The sequence below is a fragment of the Stegastes partitus genome, unplaced genomic scaffold, assembly GCF_000690725.1.
Source record: "Stegastes partitus isolate 25-593 unplaced genomic scaffold, Stegastes_partitus-1.0.2 Scaffold891, whole genome shotgun sequence".
In the NCBI taxonomy this organism is placed as follows: Eukaryota; Metazoa; Chordata; class Actinopteri; family Pomacentridae; genus Stegastes; species Stegastes partitus.
In genome coordinates this window covers 204,508-223,451 of record NW_007578622.1, presented here as the reverse complement: position 1 = coordinate 223,451, position 18,944 = coordinate 204,508, and the positions used below count along the sequence as shown (strand labels likewise).

At 41.5% G+C, this 18,944-nt stretch overlaps 1 protein-coding gene across 1 annotated transcript in view; it reads left to right on the top strand.

Annotated features, from left to right (window-relative positions):
• The window catches only part of cacna1g (calcium channel, voltage-dependent, T type, alpha 1G subunit), a 204,116-nt gene that overhangs the window by 8,993 nt on the left and 176,179 nt on the right, over window positions 1–18,944 (top strand). Inside the window, exon 2 of the mRNA XM_008293527.1 lies at window positions 15,178–15,311. Within this exon, the coding sequence (XP_008291749.1) occupies window positions 15,178–15,311 (134 nt within the window). The remainder of the gene's footprint in view (window positions 1–15,177; window positions 15,312–18,944) is intronic.

Here is an 18,944-nt window from a genome sequence, read left to right as displayed (position 1 = left end):
TTTTTGCTTTCCAGTAACATATGTCAGCGCCAGAGCCCTCAGATCAGGGCTGCGCTTAACACAGGCCTAATGAAGGAGCTCAGCCAGGCATCTCCATGACTGTCCTCTCAGATGTAGGCTAAATGAGCTCTCATCTCCTGACACAGCTAATGTCAGCTGTAATGATCAGAAGCCGCTGCGTCGCTGCAGGGTACGAGGAGAGATGACCTCTGATCACCGTGTCACTGTTATTGAAAGGTTGTCCCTTATTTACAGCAGTTTTAATAAAGCTGGAAGGTCACTTTAAATTCACTTGTTTTAAGGCCGGATAAAATCAAAGGTAATCTTTCAGCTAATTATAAGACTTTTATCTAATACAATTTACCTTTCTGTCTCCCTCTTTATAAGGCTCAGTCTGTTTCTTCTAAATCCACTATCATTCTTTTTATGATTAATTGAAGTCAAGTCAATCAGCCCAATATCGCAAATCACAGTTTAGCCCCAAGGTGCTCCACAATCTGTGCAGCAGACGACTTCTTCTTCGTCCTTAGACAATTAATTCCGATAAGGAAAAACTCCTTGCAAAACTCTTTAATGGGAAACTTTAATGAGAAAACTGGCCATTTGAACAAACAAACTGTTGTCATTTAAGAGACGACAGTTCCATTATTTGTCCAGCGCCACCATTTTTGCACAAGCTATTAGCCAGATTCTTGGGATGTCAGCATTGATTGATCAGTCCATCACTTTGGTCCATATTGAAATACACCAACAGCTGTTGGATGGGTGCCATGGAGTTTGATACAGACATGAATGCCCCCTGGGGATAAACTGTAATTACTTTTATGATCTTTCTTTTGGTCTCGTGCCATCGTCGGTTCAAAATTTTAATTTGGAGAGATGATGGAATGATTAGCCCATTAATTAATTAGTCAATCCACAGAAAATTAATAATCAACTGCTATGATCATTGAATAATTGCCTCTTTTTTTTTTTTTAAGGCAAAATTGCCAAACGGTTTTCAGTTTCAGCTTCTCGGTATAAGATTTTGATGCTTTTTTCCTTTGTCTCACATGACCTTTGGGATTTGGATTGTCGCTCAAACAAAACAAAGACATCTGCTTTGCCAGTGGGGAAAATAATGACAAATGATGACAAATTGATCAATCAAAAAAATAATCTGGAGATGACTTCATAATCATTTGAAATTCCATCCATCCTTCCATCTATTATCTATACTCATTTTATCCTGTAGAGAGTCACATAGGGCTGAGAACTAAAGAGTCTCTCTGTAGTCTTGTTAAATCTAAATTCAGTGGTTTAATATTGAAATAGGTTGTTTAATAGTTGTGTTCTCCCCGTGCAGCATGGGTTCTCTCCAGGTTCTCTGGCTTCCTCCCACACAGTCCAAAAACATGTTGAGGTTCATTGGTGATTCTAAATTGTCCGTAGGTGTGAATGTGAGTGTGCTTGGTTGTCTGTCTCTAAGTGTAGCCCTGTGATGGACTGGTTACCTGTCCAGGGTGTCCCCTGTCTTCGCCCTAAGTTAGCTGGGATAGGCTCCAGCCCCCTGCGACCCTCGTGAGGCTTAAGCGGTGTATAGATAATGGATGGATGGATGTTTTATAGTTGAACAATAAACCTATTACTTCTGCCTGGCGGATAAATTACCCAATCGTGACACAGTTTGTGAGATACCTCAGACATATTTTTGGCACTTCTGTGCTGTAAGAGCTAATAGGTAACTGCCTCTCATTCCCCCATTCACACAACAGTTGTGGTGGATGTAGCATGAAAGGTGCTCGTCTGTCATTAGCAAGAACTTGAGGATTAGTGTGTCGTCTGAGAGATGTGTACAACTGGAGCCAGAGATCGAACCGTCAACCCTGCCATCAGTGGACAACCCACCATACCAGCTGAGACTTCATAAAGGCAGATATTGAAACTTGTTCTATATTTCTAATGGCAAACAACAAATACAAAACAACATTACTGCTTTGTTTTCCTGTGGCATATCCTCCTTCTCCATCCCAGTTGGTAAACAGACGTGGGATGAAGTGTTTGATACAGAGGAGAGCCCATCGGAGAGCACTTGAGCTCAGAGTGGAAAAAATAAGGGATAAGTGATGATTTAGCCGATAGAGCAGTTCCAAAGACATGTCAAACTCCTGCTATCTCTGTAGCAGCTTCAATGTAAAGGATTGTCTCTTTTTTTCCTCCCTGAAGGACAGATTCTGCTCTGAATGCTTCAACACACACTTAACCCTCCACCGTCCCCGTCCTACCCCGCCCAGCAGCTACGATAGAAAAAGACTTCTATGGAAAGCTAATAAAGTCATCAGCCAGTACAACGGGAACACTGGGTTAGCCTCAGAAATGTTTTTCTTGCTGAGATTGAAATTAAGTCTGCCGATGCCGTACGAAACTGCTGCAGGAGCAACAGGCCGGAGTGCAGAACATACACCCCACACACACACCGGTTAACTGCCATGTCAGCATAGCATGTGTCAGGAAACATCACACTGTGTGTGTGTGTGTTTGCTATGAATGGCGGTGATTGAGCTGAAAAGCCTCACAATTTTATCTCCCTCCACCTGTGAGGAGTGGATCTCAGCTGAATGGCAGATTACAGTTCGGCTGCCCCATTGTCCTCGCCACATGAGGCGTACGCTGCCTTCAGCTGCAGGTATGCCCGCCCGCCCGCCTGTATGCGATGTCGTGTGCATGTGGTGAAAGCATCTGACCCCCCCCCGATAATGGCATTCAGACTTGTGACAGGCAAAATTAGCATACATAGTGGCTGAGATTTATTTTCAGGAGAGGGTGCTGGGACGTGTTTTCACAGAATTGATGGCACCTGTTTCAGCCAAAGAAGAATATTTTCTTTCCTATCTGTTAAGATGCCCTTTAGTAAAGTGCTGGGAAGAACACAGTAGCCCTCAGAGAGATACACAATTCTTTTTTTTGGATTGAATTCAGGCTTCATTAGTTGGGTTCTAAGAGACATTGTGTGTGTTGGTTTCATAAGAAAACTGGCTGGTTTCATTTATATTCAGATGGTGATTCATCCCACTATAAAGGCTGAGAAGAACGGAGATACGAAAAGGGGGTCAAAAGTGTGGGAATCCCTTTAGATTTGCTATTGTGTGATAGGTCTTTCCTGTAAGAAATCCTCTCCTGCAGAACAAGTAATGAGCTCACATTGCTGGCAGCAACACGACTGGAGCATGAATCCAAAGTTTGTTGTGAGCTTTAGCCGTAAAAGGCACTGTGACTGATCAGACAACGGAAAAATGATCCAAACGGTAAAACAGCAGATATGTGGAAGAAATGACACACTGCCTCACTGACCTTTGGGATCTAAAAGCATTGTGCCACGTTCAGACTGACAAAAGCTGGAAAGTTGGACAAAATTTGATCCTCGCTCAATGTTTGATGCAGTGTTTTCCGATTCCAGCTGGAAATATGATGTGTAGAGAATGTTGTCTGTGTAAATCTACATACAAGTAGAGTATCTTTGAAGTTAGAAGACAGCTATCAGTGCCTGGATGACTAGATGGGACATGCCAACCTTGTACTCTCCAACTCCTTATTGAGATTCGAGGATTCAGGACGACAGCAGGTTTGTTTTCAAGTCTGACCGAATATAAACAGAAGTTTGGGACGGGCATTTTAGAAACCACATTAGGCATCTCCTTGCTGTCCGACCCTATCAGCTTACATTACATGCTGCTCAGCCGTAAAAGCAAGTAAAAAGTACTTGTATGTGCTGGATGTCTTGTCTGCTCTCCAGCATTAAGATAGCTAAACAGGAAACCATTGAAAGTCTCACACATGTAAACACAGTAAATGACCCTAGATTGAGAGTGAAGCTGACAAAGTGGCCATTCCAGGTGGCGAATTTCTGTATTCACTCTAACTCAGATACAAAACAAACTTTAATGATGATTCATGTATAAAAACGCACACTTTATGCTCGATTTATATTGTTTGGTGTGAGTCTTGTATCCCTGACTCCCTGCAGGTGGAGAATGCAGCATTAGCATAGCCCATAGTGAGCACATTAACTGGAAGATTTGATGATTTTATCAACACAGGAAGTCAGTTGATGGTAGCTTTTTACACCATGTGTTGCAAGAAATACTTTGGCTGCCACAGTGACGCAATATTTAAAGAGTGTATCTTGGTAATGAGGTGGTTATGTTGATTATCTGAGAATAATCACATCATGTAGTAGCAGCTACAGCTGTCCTCATATCCAGACTGCGTCACAAATTGTGCAATTCAAAGTCTTGATGGGAGATTTTTGTTTTGCGTGTTATGACTCACTCGTGTATAATTTGAACCATATCACACCTTGAGACACAGAATAGTTTCAATGTTTCAGCTAGTGTGTGAGATCTAGGCTCAAAATGTGATCATTTTCATATACTACCTGTATGACAGATAATTCAAAACATTATTCCTATAAAAGAAATCAGAATACAGGAATGTTACAATGTGTTATTTTTTAAATTATTGCACCATTATTGTTTTCATTTAAAAATACAGTGTTGTATATAGTTCAAGGTAAAATCATGACACGATTGTTGTGGACGAAAGATAAAAATAATATCGTGATAGTGTTAGAAAACTGATTTTAGTTGATTGTGTGTTTTTTACACTTAAAATACAACTGTAGGAAGAAGGAAAGAGTCTGTAACCAGAACTGTGCTGCATGTTGTTCCTGTGTTATCTAACCAGATAGATGCTGCTACTGAATTAATTATGACAATGACCTGATAGCCATATTTAATCTTTTAAATATCATGCTTATTGTTGTCCCACATCACCTACATAAAAAGAAAAGAACGATTAACAAATGAAAAGCTTTAAACCGTCACACTACAAAATGACATAACATCACACTTCATGTAAGCGGGGATTAATCTGAATCGGGGGGAGATCAGGGAGGTCAGAGGTCAGCTGCAGCTCAGACACCGAGGTGCTGCTGGTGTCTCACTCCTCAGCGGGGTGGATAATTGCAGTCACCCTGCAACAATGCCCTGCTGATCATTTACCCCCACGGAGGCCCGCGCCGCAGAAACACATGTTGCCATTCGAGAGAGAAAAAAAATCCTGCGCAGGAATGCCTCTGATCTACCGCTCCCGATTGTTCATCGAGAGTCGCCGCGCCGCACACTCGGGCGCCATACTGTATCTAATAACTGCTTTGACACTTGAGGGTTTGTGAGTGAGCCACGTCGAGTCATTAGGGAGTGTTTTAAGTGCACTCAGCATTAGTGATTAAGTGCACTTAGAACATAAAGGCTCCGTTCAGGAGGTGATGAGAGGGCGTGTAATGTTGGCACTCGCTTGACGCATTGATAACACGCATTACAGCTCGCTGTGCCTGCTGATGCCGGTGCGAGTGCGCCTGGCGGACACGTGTGTTTACCCTTGTTCTCAGGCTATGTGAGAAGTAACATTCACACACACTGGGGCTTTTAAATCAGTGTCCGGTGTCACTGTTTAGACTGGAAAAGACAGAAGTTCTCTGATTGTTTTGTGTGCATCCATGTGGTGTGATTTTATGTGATGAGATGCACACGTCTAATCATGCAGTTGCGCAAAAACAGCTAAGCAGACGCATGAAAAATGACACACACAGAGATGCTGTGGGAGACACAGTAATGGGGGAGAGGCTTTCCCTTGACACAGAGGGATGCGGTGGGAGAGAAAGATAAGAGGAAAATAAAGATGAGAGAGATGGGAGTCGGTGGTAGACAGCAGGAGGAGGTGGAGAAGCCGGTAGCTCACATGCAGCAAGAATCTCATCCAGATGTTACTGCGGGGAGATAAGACTGGAGGCGAATGTAAGGAAGACGGGAGGATAAAAGAGGAGATCCCACTGGTGTTCTTCTTAAAAAGGGAAAAGATGCAACTAAGCTGAACATCCGTATCTAAGCCCAAAATGATTCATACCCATGCCAGATATTGATTTATTGTGATTTGTATCTATTTATTTTTCTGACCAATAGGTTTCTTTTGACAGGAAATGACATCACCATATTACAAAACATGGTGAGAAATTGTGTTAGAGATGGTCAATTTTAATGATTTCTTTTTAAAATTGACAACAAAAGCATGCATATGAATGTCCAATATTACTCTTTCAAATGTCACTAATATTGAGTCTGGCCATCCCTGACACAGATCAGTGCTTTAAGGCTTTGTGACATACTATCCACAAGCTTGTTGATGGTGTCAATGGGCAGGACGTCCCACTCTTTAGTTGGCTCCTGAAGTCAGGATTTGTTTCACCTGGTAACTGGGATTCAGTATGTGATCGTTGAACCTGGTCAGAAGTGATGCGTATGAATAGAAATAAAAAGAGGGCTGTGTCTGAAAACTAAAATTATTCCAACTTTATGGGCGACTGTGTTTTGTACCACAGTAATCACTGGTAAAGACTTTATTTTCCAGCACAAACAGTCTTTCTGCGTGTCTCCACTGGGATTGTGTTCTACTTCTCTTTCTGATGATCTCTAGGTCTTTCAAGGCTTTTTTTCCGTCACTTTGGTCTTGAGTTCCCTCCACAAATTCTTAATGGATTCAGGTCTGGACCTTGACTGGGCCGCACCAACATATTCACATTGTTTTCTGTTAATCAACCACTTTGGCTGTATGTTTCAGATCATAGTCTTGTTGGAAGGTGCAATGCCGCCCAAGGACAAGTCTTTTCCTGCCAACTGCCTGATGTTTTCCTCCAGAATCTTATCGTCATCCTCTATTCTCGTGATGCTGTTTACTTTGACGAGGCTGTCCGGCACATTGGGTGAAAAAAAATAAAAAAAATAAAATAAAATCTCCCCAAAACATCACATACCCACCACTGTGTTTGACTGCAGGGATGGTGTTCTTGCAAGTTCAGTTCACCAAATGAAAACCACATCCCTGTGTCCAAACAACTTCATTTTCATCTCATCTGACCACAGAACAGACGACCAAAAGCTGTCGTCTTTGCTTTTGCAAATGCTTTGGCGAGCTTTTGTTTGCTTGTCTCAGAGAAGTAAATTCTTCCTTGGTCGGCTTCCATGGACACCGGCTTTGTGCAGCGTCTGCTGAGAGACGTTAATACCAGCATTACTCACATTCATTACGATAGCCTTGGTGGTGATCCTTGAACGCCTCTTGGCCTCTCACACTACCATTCTTGCCAGCATAGGGGTCACTTCTGGCTTCTTGCCACCCTCCGCGGTGTGGAACTCCTTGAACTTTTTGAAGATGCTTTGCACTGTGGCCACTTGCACTCAAAAACACTTGGATATGACTTAATAGCTTTTCCCCATCTTGTGAGCAGCGGTTCTCTCTCAGTGATGGACCCTGAAAACAAGCTAAAAAAGCATGTGACTGGCAACTGACTGGAGAACCACTGCATTCATTGTTCTCAGTACATATTAGCACATGGTAGAAATGATCAGGACCATTTGAATTGATACAGAAGTTACATTTACTCAAAAATTTGCAATAAATTATAAATTATGCACACAGAAACAGTTCAAATGTATCTTGAACATGTCTGTCACAATGTCTTACTGTCTTCTCTAGCTGGTTTGTATCATTGCTGGTCAGATGAAACCTATTGGTAACATTAAAAAAATGAAAGTTCAGCATGGGTTTAAATCATTTTGGGCTTAAATGGACATCTAAAATTGAAAAGAGTCTGAGACAACAACCTCTTTCTCAGACCGGTGGAAGCCTGTTCTCAGTGTTGGTCTTCATTAAGCTTCGAATAACACACTGTAAATATATCATCTTACTGAAGGGACATTTGGAGGCCTGGCACATCAAAGTCAAAGCACTGCATTGTGGGATTTATATCAAAGAGCAGTGTTCATGGCATTTGTCCACTGACACTATGCATGCTGGCTCGCTGTCACGCGCTTATGAAAAAGGCCACCAATGTCTCCATTCGAAAACGTGTAATAGGTTTACATTCGGTTAATTCATCGGTACTCTTAATAGTGATTAATCTTATACCCATAGTTTATTGTATGAAGCTTTTACAATCGCTGTTCTAAACAGTCGGTGTCTGTAAGTCTTTACAAGGCCCGTCTGGTGCACAGGAAGCAAAGGCTTTTCCATATCTGGCAGCAGCAACAGTGGCTTGTTTGGAATAAATATAGAAGGATGAGGAGCGTTACCTGCCACCTACGCAAAATCAAAAGACAAAGGCTTCACAGTAGAGCCAGCACAGTTTCATTGACAAATGATCTCTGGTAGATGCAGCGCAGAACCGCCGTAACGACGAACACAATAAGCGTCACCAACACATGCAAGCCCTCAATGAAAAGCTGACCTCCTTGAACGGCTTTTTGAGCTATGATACACTCATTAAGTGGTTTCAGTTCGACAAAGAATGTTGCGTAGCCTTTTGTTTCATTATCTGATTCACCACTTACTTTTGCTTCAGCGGTGTTTTTTGCAGATTCACCCTTCACCGATTCTGAGCGTTTGAGATTGGATTGACTCACCACAAGTTCTCTCGCTTTTACACTTTTGCGACTGTCACGCCAAATGAAAGCCAATTTCGTGAGGCTCGTCTGAGCCGGGATTAGGCCGGATGATATAACGTAATTAACTTTTTAGTTTTGTTTTCTCAGAATGTGAAAGTCTCATTATTCTTTGGAGATACCCCAAGAAGTTTGCAGAAAAAAAAATTTCAAGAGGAGTTCAAATATTCCGTCCCCCTGTAAGCCTTTTTTTTTTTTTTTGAGTGGGGGGAGGTTGGAGAGAACGCAGTGGAGGGTAGGAATTAGGGAGTGTGTGAGCAGTGAGCCGTTGAGCACAGGTCACTGGTGTCTACTCCCTCGGAGGCAGGCGTGTGTGCGTGCCTGTTCGCCTTCTCTGGTCTCTGCATGGACATACAACCAGTGAACCATGGCGACAAAACGCACCCAGAGCGACGCACACATTTTCATTTTTAGTAAACACTCAGCTTGATAAGAGAGCTCGGAGAGTTGCATCTTCAGCTCTGATTGATGTGACATCTACACGACTTTTTGCTGTATGTTAGGGCATCAGATCTAATCTGTGTTCATCAAGATCATGCAACACGTTTCGCGCTCCACTGGTGTGTGATACAAGTTTCAGGGGAATCAATAATCCCGATTACTGAGCCTTGCGTTACCATGTGCTGCTCCGGTGGGAACGCCTCAGGCCGCCATGTCCTGTTGACTTCGATGAATTCAGAGTCCCAGCTGTAGGTATAGTGTGTGCGTCTGTAGCAAGAACGCCAGAGAGGGTCGAGCCGGCTGACATCGGCTCAGTGTCAGTTTACCCCTGAAGGCTCGGTCCCATGTTATAAATGCGACAGCATGCTAGACGACGACGACGTATAAGCATGTGTGCGTACCGTATGTCTGAATTGATGTGCGGGTAATTGAAGTTGCATGTGTAACAGTAGAGCGTTGCCCCCATCACCCCGTGTCTTGAGGGGCTTTCCTATATTACAGACTCTGCAGGCATGCAGGCTTTAGCTAATGCAAAATAGATGAGTAATTACTCCCCAGCAGAGACAATAGAAACGGCTGATTCGAAAATGAAAGAGAACAGAGGTAGACGGTTGGACGAGAAAGCGATGCAGTCATTTAGGGCTCAGCATGGTGGCAAACATCTTGGCTATTCTCTTTTTCACATCGTTTTCTCTCAGTCTTGCATCTTAGGTTGTAAAATCTGTCAATAGTTGGACTTTGTTGTTATTTTTCCTACAAACTGTTGTAGCTCATCTTTCATGCATGGTGCAACGTGCATCATTTGAAGAACTGACTACTAACAAGAGCAGCTTTTATATCCAACCCTTATATGGGCACACAGAAGCCCTTCACACCTATTTGATATGCACGGGTGGATCTTTTGCTGTTAACCTTTGTGGAAATATGCAAATACAGAATCAAAGGAAATATATAATTAACTTCAAGGTCCTCAAATCTGCCTTTTTTTTTTTTAAAGTCAAGTAAAGGCAGAAATCTGTCTCGCTGGTAATTTGAGTTTCACTGGATGCGCTCCAAGCTGTCGCAGATGTTTTTGGGGATATTTTCTTTTTTTTGCAGATTGATGTGATTATTTTTAGTCCAACAGACGATACATGGAATTTGTGCTAACCCAACTTAAAAATGTCAAGTTGAGTTATTAAGATAATAAAAAATTGAAAAAGGTTCTCAAGGCTGAAATTGAATTTAGTGTCCTTTCAACTCATCCAAAGTTGAATTGTAAATAAAACATTGGACCTGAATGAAGCATTAAATTAGGGCTGTCATGATATCAGGTTTTCACTGCACGATTAATGTTTTCAGTAAAAAATCACAATAACAATATTATCACAATACCGATAGGAACTGTAACAAGCATTAATAATAATGCTTCTTTGGTGCATGGACAGTGTCTTGCTCTTATCTGTGTTATTAATGAGCTTGCTAGTTACAGAGTCTTTTTCCTTGTCTTCTGTCCATTGTATTGTGGGTGGCAACGGGTGCTATGGTCCAATACTTCCTCCTACTATGTTGGAGTGTGCTGGACTATTTATGATATAATCCTATGTGTATTGTTAACATCATGTCAACAGACCACTTTTTAACTCTCAGCATTAATTCAATTTTAGTCAATTCTGTTGTATCACGACAATTCATTTTCTACCTTCAGTACTCATCCTCAGCATGGCGCCTTGCAAGTGCAGAGTGAAGAACCAGGGGTTTGGTTGCACATACCAGTGTGTTTGCCTTCTAGAGCCTTCCAGCAAACACATTTAATGCCCTTTTACGCTGTGCAGTTTTCTGTAGTTTGAAACAAACCCGACATTCATGACAGAAACACGGTGAACTCCTCGATCGTCAATCCAAATCGGTGGTCCTAGATTGCATTGTGATACGGTTCACAGACAATTTAGGACCAAAGTCTCCCAGGTTGCCTTCAGCCACTTCCAACATCTGCACACGTCCCAATCATGAAATGACCCATAATATACTGGCTGGCGTGACGTGGTGTAGTGCCATTTTTGGATCATGTTCGCGAAAAGAGAAAGACACATACAAGACCCAAACAATAGAGTAATGAGAATTTGAGAGTCTGGTAATGAAGAAGCAGCACAAGTGGATGACATCAGCTGATAACCGTCGTCTTTATGGGGTGCTAAAATCTGATATGCCTGACATTTTTTTTCTTAAAACCCTCATGTTTAAATAGGTGGGTTTTTTTTGGATGGGAAGCCAGTGAGGGATGATATTATTCAACGTAATCTCACACCAAAGTGTACTTTGCTCTGGCAAAAAGTCATGTGACTCATGGATTTCGTCACTTCACTCATGAAAACAGCAACACAATCTGTGGGTTGAAGGCATAAACCACAAGATTTTCACCTAAGAGACTGGGGTACTATGTGGGACCATAGTTTACGGTCATTTTCAGTCACTGTTTGCTTTTGTCTATGCTGCAAAACTGTTTAATCACCAAAACTACTTGGTTAGGTTGGGAAAAGCCAATGGTTGGGGTTAAAATACACCCTTGCAAACATGAACAGCAAGGTTCGAGATACTATGATTCCTCAAATACAGGGATGTTTGCACAGATTTTAGGACAATTAATCATACATAGCTTCCATGTTAAATTATACTAAACTGAACTTCCATTGTACTTGACGTTAAATCTGCGCACTAGTATTATATCAAGATTCCATAAAGGCATATTTGCAGCATGACAATGTGTAACACCCATATCATAGCATTGAGTGTTGTGGCCAATGTGGTGCTTTGCATAGAAAGGTTGGTTCCAGCATTCGGACAGTTCAGATTAAATTTAGATCAAACACAATGTTTTTTCTCCTACCTTTTCTTTTGGGAGATTATGCATCACTAAACAATCTGCTCTGAGGCTCTTCTGCCTCTTTGGAGTAAATGAGTGGTGTGTAAAACATCTGGAGTGATGTATGGTCAGTATTAGGGAGTTAACCTCAGGCAGCTGTTGGCTCCACTACCCAACTGTCTGATCGGTTGTAAGCCCTGGAAACAGCAGTGCAGCCGCATGTGTTGAGTCGAATTTTTTGGAGCTTTTTTCAGCGGACTGCACGAAAGCTCTCCGAAGACTGGACGGGTTGAGAATTCTGAGTTGTAAACACACTCTCAGACGTATACATTCCCGTGTGAACCTCCACATTTTTACTTACAGTGAACTTTGGAGCAGTGAGGGGCTAGCTTCTCCTTAAGCTAACAGGATTTGATATATTTATACATTTCTCTGTTCATGTTGGGATGACTCATCTATCAGTGGGTGTCCTGCGCCTTGATCGCCTTCCAGAATATTTTTTCTTTTCTTTTTCTTTGAGCTGAATTCTTTTCCCTCCTCATCTCCAATTCCTCCACTTCTACTCGTCTTTATTTATTTATCGATTTTCATATTTCAAGTATTAATGTTGTCTTCTTTTAATTTCTGTCCAACTCCTGTCCTCATTCCTGCCCTTGTTTTTTTGTCTTCAGTCCAGTCTGATAATGATTTGGAGAGTTGAGGCTCAGTCAGACAGCCAGACAGACAGTAATGAGGGCAGGAATACTGATTAGTGCAATGAGCAGTTTGTTCCAAGTTATTACATTATATATTCTGGATCGCAAGCCATTCGGAGCTTGAGTTTCTGTTAAGACAGCAGGGTGGCAAAACCGTCATTAGACCTGAGCTCACTTGTGGACACTTCAGCATCTGGCTTGCTGAAGTGTCCTTGAGCAGAACAGTAAATCTTTTACAGCTGTTATCTCTTTCCTCTTTCCCCATCCACGGGGAGCCTGACCTCCTGATGACAGGGCAAAGAGAAAAGAGGATTCCTCTGCAGGAATTAATAAAACATCACATATCTGTCAGAGGTTCTCAGTGGGATATTTTTAAACATCAGATATATTGTATGCCTAATATTAGAGCCGGAGTCTGGTGTAGATATCGGCCGCTACAATAGGAAGCTGCAGTGGAGAAATGCAAATTTTTATCTGCAGACGGAGATGAAGATGGTCCAGTTGTGACTGCAACACTTAATATAGAAACATGGTCATGTGATAACACATGGATCACATTCCTTCCATAAACAGCCACAGTAAGACATCCCAGTTTGTCGACGTCACAGTTCTTTAACAGCAGACTGTGATTTTTAGCCACCATATGTTGCAGTATGTTAGGCAGTTTGTTGAGCCACTGCTTTGGTTTAGATTAAAATATCTTAACTATTGGATGGATTGTCTTAAATCTTTCTACAGACATTAATGTTCCCTCACAGGATGAAACCTGCTGACATTGGAGATGAGATGTTCTGTCGTAATGTACCAGGGCCACATCATCCAGCAGTTTTTATATAATGTGCAAATACAAATAAGTTTATGTCGGTGCATCTTGGTGAAATGTTTTCATTTCTTGTAACTGAATAATGGTTGCTAAAGCAATGTAAAGTTTATCAGGCATGAAGTTATGGGTAATATAGTATTGCTTCTGATATTTAGGTTGTATGTATTTGGTATGTATACCCAACATCCTTCTTTATATTTGGGAATATATATCATTTGTAGATGTAGTCTTGCCTGTACTCTTTAAAATGCAACCCTCATGAAATAAATTAAGTCATTTCGATGCATTATTGCTATTTCAGTCCCAAGGTAGGACCTTTAACCAGTGAAAGCACTTGATTGGTTATAATCTATGGCACAGAAAGGTAAAAATCATCAGAATAATAACAAGAGATCTTTTTTTGTGGCTCACATAAAAGCAGCTGTAGATGTATATAAACTGGGTGCGTCCAGAAGATGTTAATCAGTTTTTAGAGGACGGTTACTTTTTGACAAATCACCTGGATTCAGGGATAACCAGGAAGATGAAGGATGAAGTTAACAAATGAAGCTGAAAAGAGAAATAAAGCAGCTTCTTGCAGTACAAAAGCAAAGCAAGGCCAGTCTGACATCTGAAGAAATTTCTCAGTTGAGGAGGAAATAATAAAAAGAACTGGACTTTGTTGCACAAATGTGCAAAACATTGATATGCACTGGTGACAAATCTGGCCTGCCGTGTTCCTTCTCGCCAAAATAAGCTCTGCTAAAAAAGAGAAATGACTTCTTCCTGCATATATTAAACACAATACCATCGAGAATGTATAAAATGTGCACCCACATTCATATGAATGCAGGCAGATTTAAGTATTTCAACACGGAAAAGTATGCATTTATTTCGCCAATACACAGTAAAATAAAATGTTTTTTTCCGGCCGGACCAAAGAAGACACAAGGTCAATGGAACTCTGAAACCATCGTCCGGATGTGAATGGTCAGAATGTTTTGGAGGGAAACGGTAGTAAGAAAACAGTTCTCAGCTGAGGGTCAAAGCAATTTCCTTTCTAGTAAAACATCTCAGACATTTACTAAATGAGCTGGAAGTAAATGTTGAACAGATGTTTGTGGTTTTCAAGTGACGTATTGATTTTGGTGACTCCTTAGTTTAACCACCAGTGTCAATATAAAGTGGACGTTTGTGGTTTGGGGTAAAATGTCTAAACAAATAATTAGTAGACAGCTCGAGTATTTTCAAAACTTGCCTAAATAGCAAATTCAAACATTAGCATGTTAATATGCTAACATATTAACATGATACTTTATGATGTTTACCATCATAAAGTATCATGTACTATGGGATTGTGATGAAGAAATGAATTAAAAATGCATATTTTAGCCATTATTGTTACAAAAATATATATTTTAAAACAAACAAAAAACAAACATTAACCAGTGGAATGTTTGGGAAGTCCTGCCATAGCCTGTTAGCATTGTTATTGTGGCCATGTTAGCCTGCTAGCATTAGCATTTGGCCTCATATGCGGCTAACATGCTAGCGTGGCTACATACTTTTAATGCTGTTTACCTGTAACAAGCTGCAATATATTCTGTATCTTGGTCAAATACATGAATAACCACATTTAAACCATTTTTTCTCAACATTTTTGTGTGAAGACAGCCGATTGCCTTTTTTCTCACAGCAAAGTTAAACTACTTGTAGTATTGATGGTTCTCAAGCATCAGAATGCATGTGCTTCTGTGCACAGTTTCAGTTTCTAACTTGCTTTACATGGGATTGTCAGCTGAAAACCTTGCACCGTCCTGTATTATATTAATCGCTGTATTTTGCTTGTCTGTGTCTGTGCAGGACTTCGATGACTTCATCTTTGCATTCTTTGCCATCGAGATGGTGATTAAGATGGTTGCGCTGGGGATTTTTGGCAAGAAGTGCTACCTTGGAGACACGTGGAACCGCTTGGACTTCTTTATCGTATTGGCCGGGTGAGTTACACAGACACACACACAGGTGGCCAAGCATAACCCTCTGCACAAACACCGGAGGCTTGCACAAGCAGCAGTACGCACACATGCAACAAATTTGAGCAGCAATCAGTCTGCTTGTCGGGATTTGAGAGAGCAGTGACGGATCCGCGTACGGGGATAGAATCTCGAGAGGACAATAGATGTGTCGAGCTTCTCAATGAAACCGTGTCACCTGAGGCCAACGAGCTGCAGGTAGAAGATCAAAAAAAATTTGAAGCGTGGTACAACTGCACTTCTAAGTGGTATCGGGCTACGTCCCTGTGGGCTCTTCTGGATTTGTCATCGAATAATTTAAAAGCGCCGTTAAAGGGTTACTAGAAATTCATAGCGAGTACTCTCATGAATTCTTAAGTGCTCAGAAACTGTCAAAACTGATGGAGAGTGTGAGATCAGGTTTTGAGATGAGTGCATGCAGATTAAATACATTTATTTAATAATGTACATTATAGCACATCATGCTGTGGGTGGAAATTTTAAGGGCTGCACATGCTGATACAACGTACAGATGCAGGATATGCGCACACATTCTACATGCACCCACAAAGCAATGCACACACACTGTAATTTGATTAAACATGTTACTGAACGTAGCCTGCTGGTTTCGGTCTGACATTTTCATCACACTACATCCCCCGCTGCTTTTTAATGCCATCCTTCTGCCACAGCTTCTGTTGTCCATCAGTGGGAACAAGGCGCATTTCCTTCTGTGTGTGTCTCTGACTGTGTGTGTGTGTCTCCCCAGCGTCCTTCAGCAGCACAGATGAGATACATTTCACCTACCTTACCTTTTTTTTTTTTTGCCAGTATATCATCACTAACACACAGAGAGAGAGGCAGAGATCAGAGCCCCACTGGTTTACCAGAAAACTGTTTTCCACAGTCGAAGGTCTGTCTCGGGCCCTGAGCTTTTCCCTCAGCCCTCATTCAGTTAATTCCTCCGCTCTCCACCTACTCCTCTCCTCTCCACCTGCATCGTACATCTGAGTAAAAACCTTTTAGGAGCATAGACGGTAAAAGCTGCTTCTCTGCTGGTCATCTCATGACTCAGGGAACAACTGATGCGGTGCCAGAAGGAACTTGATGGGAAATACCTCACTGTTTGATATTCAGGTAGCCCACTCATCTACTGAGTGAATACAAGGTCAGTAAAAAGGAATTTAAGCTGCAGCAGCGACTATAATTTATCTGTGGGGGGAGATACTGCAGCAGTGCAGCATCTTTTTTTAATGCAAAATTGTAATTTTGAAAAATAACCATGTCCGCTAAATGCAGTGATGTAGAAAATACATTTTATGCTGGACTTTAGTAGTGAAGCAGAGGTACAAAGCAGAATAAAACAGAAGTGCCCAAGTGTATTTTGTACAACTAGAACACTCTGCATAGTATTAATACTTTCTACAGATGAAAAATAAAACTCTCCAATGCCACTCATGAAAGAATCTGTGCAATATCAATATTTTTGCACATATAAAACAGTCTTTTGCAATATTACTGCTTTCCACTTTGAGGGGAATCTCAATGATTCTTAGCACATACATTATGATGATGAATTTTCTACATATCTGCATCTGTACAATTTGAAAAGTACTCCTGGATATTTCTCGTTTATTAAATTTCTTGCTGCTGTTTCTGATAGTGGCATGAATGAAGGATTATCTTATTTTATCTTATCTCAGTGAAGCACCTCAAAATTGTACTTAAAGATGCAGTTTGCAACGTTAGGAACCAGAGGGTGGTGCAACACCACCATCCCTGACCAATTCATGTTTGAAAATTAATCTATAAAAATAAAATTGGTATTTTTTGAGGCACTGACTGATCGCTCTGGATATCACTTTTGCATTTGCAGTGTGGGAAGTCACTCTGTGTTTTTAAATGCAAGAAGTTTGGAAGTTTCTCACATGCACTCAACATTAACAGCTTTCATTAGAACACACACAGAAGGAATATGATCCATTCTCTGCTTAGGGAGCCATTAGTCCACAATATCTTTACATAGATGATAGTTGTTTTCTTTCATCTTTATCTTCACATTTTTCTATCTTGCACTTTTCAGTACTTTATTACATTCCACCACTGCAGAAGATAATGCTACCAATTCTTGTGTACACTGATTTTTTTCAAACCCCAACTGGAGGAGCATACAAGGTGTGTCAGAAAAGTTCCAGAACTGGTGTCACAAAAGATATATTTCAAACCAAGCTGCAAAGTATGAGTTTTCCCCTTCAGACAATCAGCCAGCATGTCTACTGATGTCTACTGTGGCTTTGCTTCGCTCAGTGCGTGAGAAGAGGTGAGAGTTGTGGCAGGACAAGTCGTGGCTGCTTCACCATGACAACACGTCTGCTCACAGTGACCTGAGCATCCGACAGTTCCTGGCTGAGAAGAACCTCCCAACTCACCCCACCTGGCTCTGTGGGATTTTTTCCTTCCCCCCAAGCTCAAAGGGGTCATCAAGGGGACCTGTTTTGAAGACGTGGACGACATCAAGATGGCTGTGATGACAGAGCTGAGGAGGACCCCGGAAGAATCCCTCCAGGAGTGCATGGCGGCGTGGCAGAGAAGGCTGGGAAAGTGTGTTAGACTCCAGGGGGATTACATGGAAGGGGAAAACTTGTAGTTGGTAGTTTGGATTTGAAATATATCTTTTGTGACACCAATCCTGAAACTTTTCTGATACACCTCATATGTGCTTAGGTGTGGCCAGAAATGTTCTTATGCAGTAGAAAATATGTGATGGACATGGACAAACTTTGATTTAGGCTCTTTGTTCCAGCAGTCTGCTTATTGTGCTGCAACTGTGATGCCTCAGTTTAAAATGGAACCGGAACCACTTCCTCCTTCTCAGCATTGTTTTTCCTGTCACTCTTTACTCCATGAATAATGCAACTAAAATAATCTAGGAAAAGTGCTGTGTGTGTGTGTGTGTGTGTGTGTGTGTGTGTGTGTGTGTGTGTGTGTGTGTGTGTGTGTATCAGAGGATGCACAATATGAAAATTGGCAGAAAACAGGCGCAGGAAATGAGGTCTGTCCCTATGTCTGTCTCCAGTGGCATCCACATGTATGTTGGCTGACTGTGGAGAGTGTGGGTGGTATGTATATGCTAATACGTTTTGGTGTTTTCATGGTTTATACTATTTCTGAACATTTTATTTTTTTTTACATCTCATCTGTACGGAAAGCCCGCAGACATACAGAGACAATGGTAACCTAGGTAACGGCTGGTTGTCGAGCATTTGATATATCCTGGCAACAGTTGTTAAGTCTGCGGAGGAAGGCTCTGATGAACTGTTTGTTTCTTTGCGAGACGATAATTACAGCTAAGCTGCTTTTTCAGCAGGTCTGAACTCCCTCCTCCTAATCACCTCTCTGTCAGGAGGGAATGATGGAGGGATGGTTGGATGAAGCAGGTGGAGTGTGCAGAAGAGGAGAGAGGTGTGCAGGGAAGGAGGGAGGACAGGGTGGATTTTGCACTGCATGCACGTGATAAGCAGAAACTCTGTAGATAGGAGTTTGTTTGTTTTTTTACTTGGAACAACAAACATCGGTTGTCTGCTGGTGTGAAAACTTGATGAATGACACTTTTAGTTT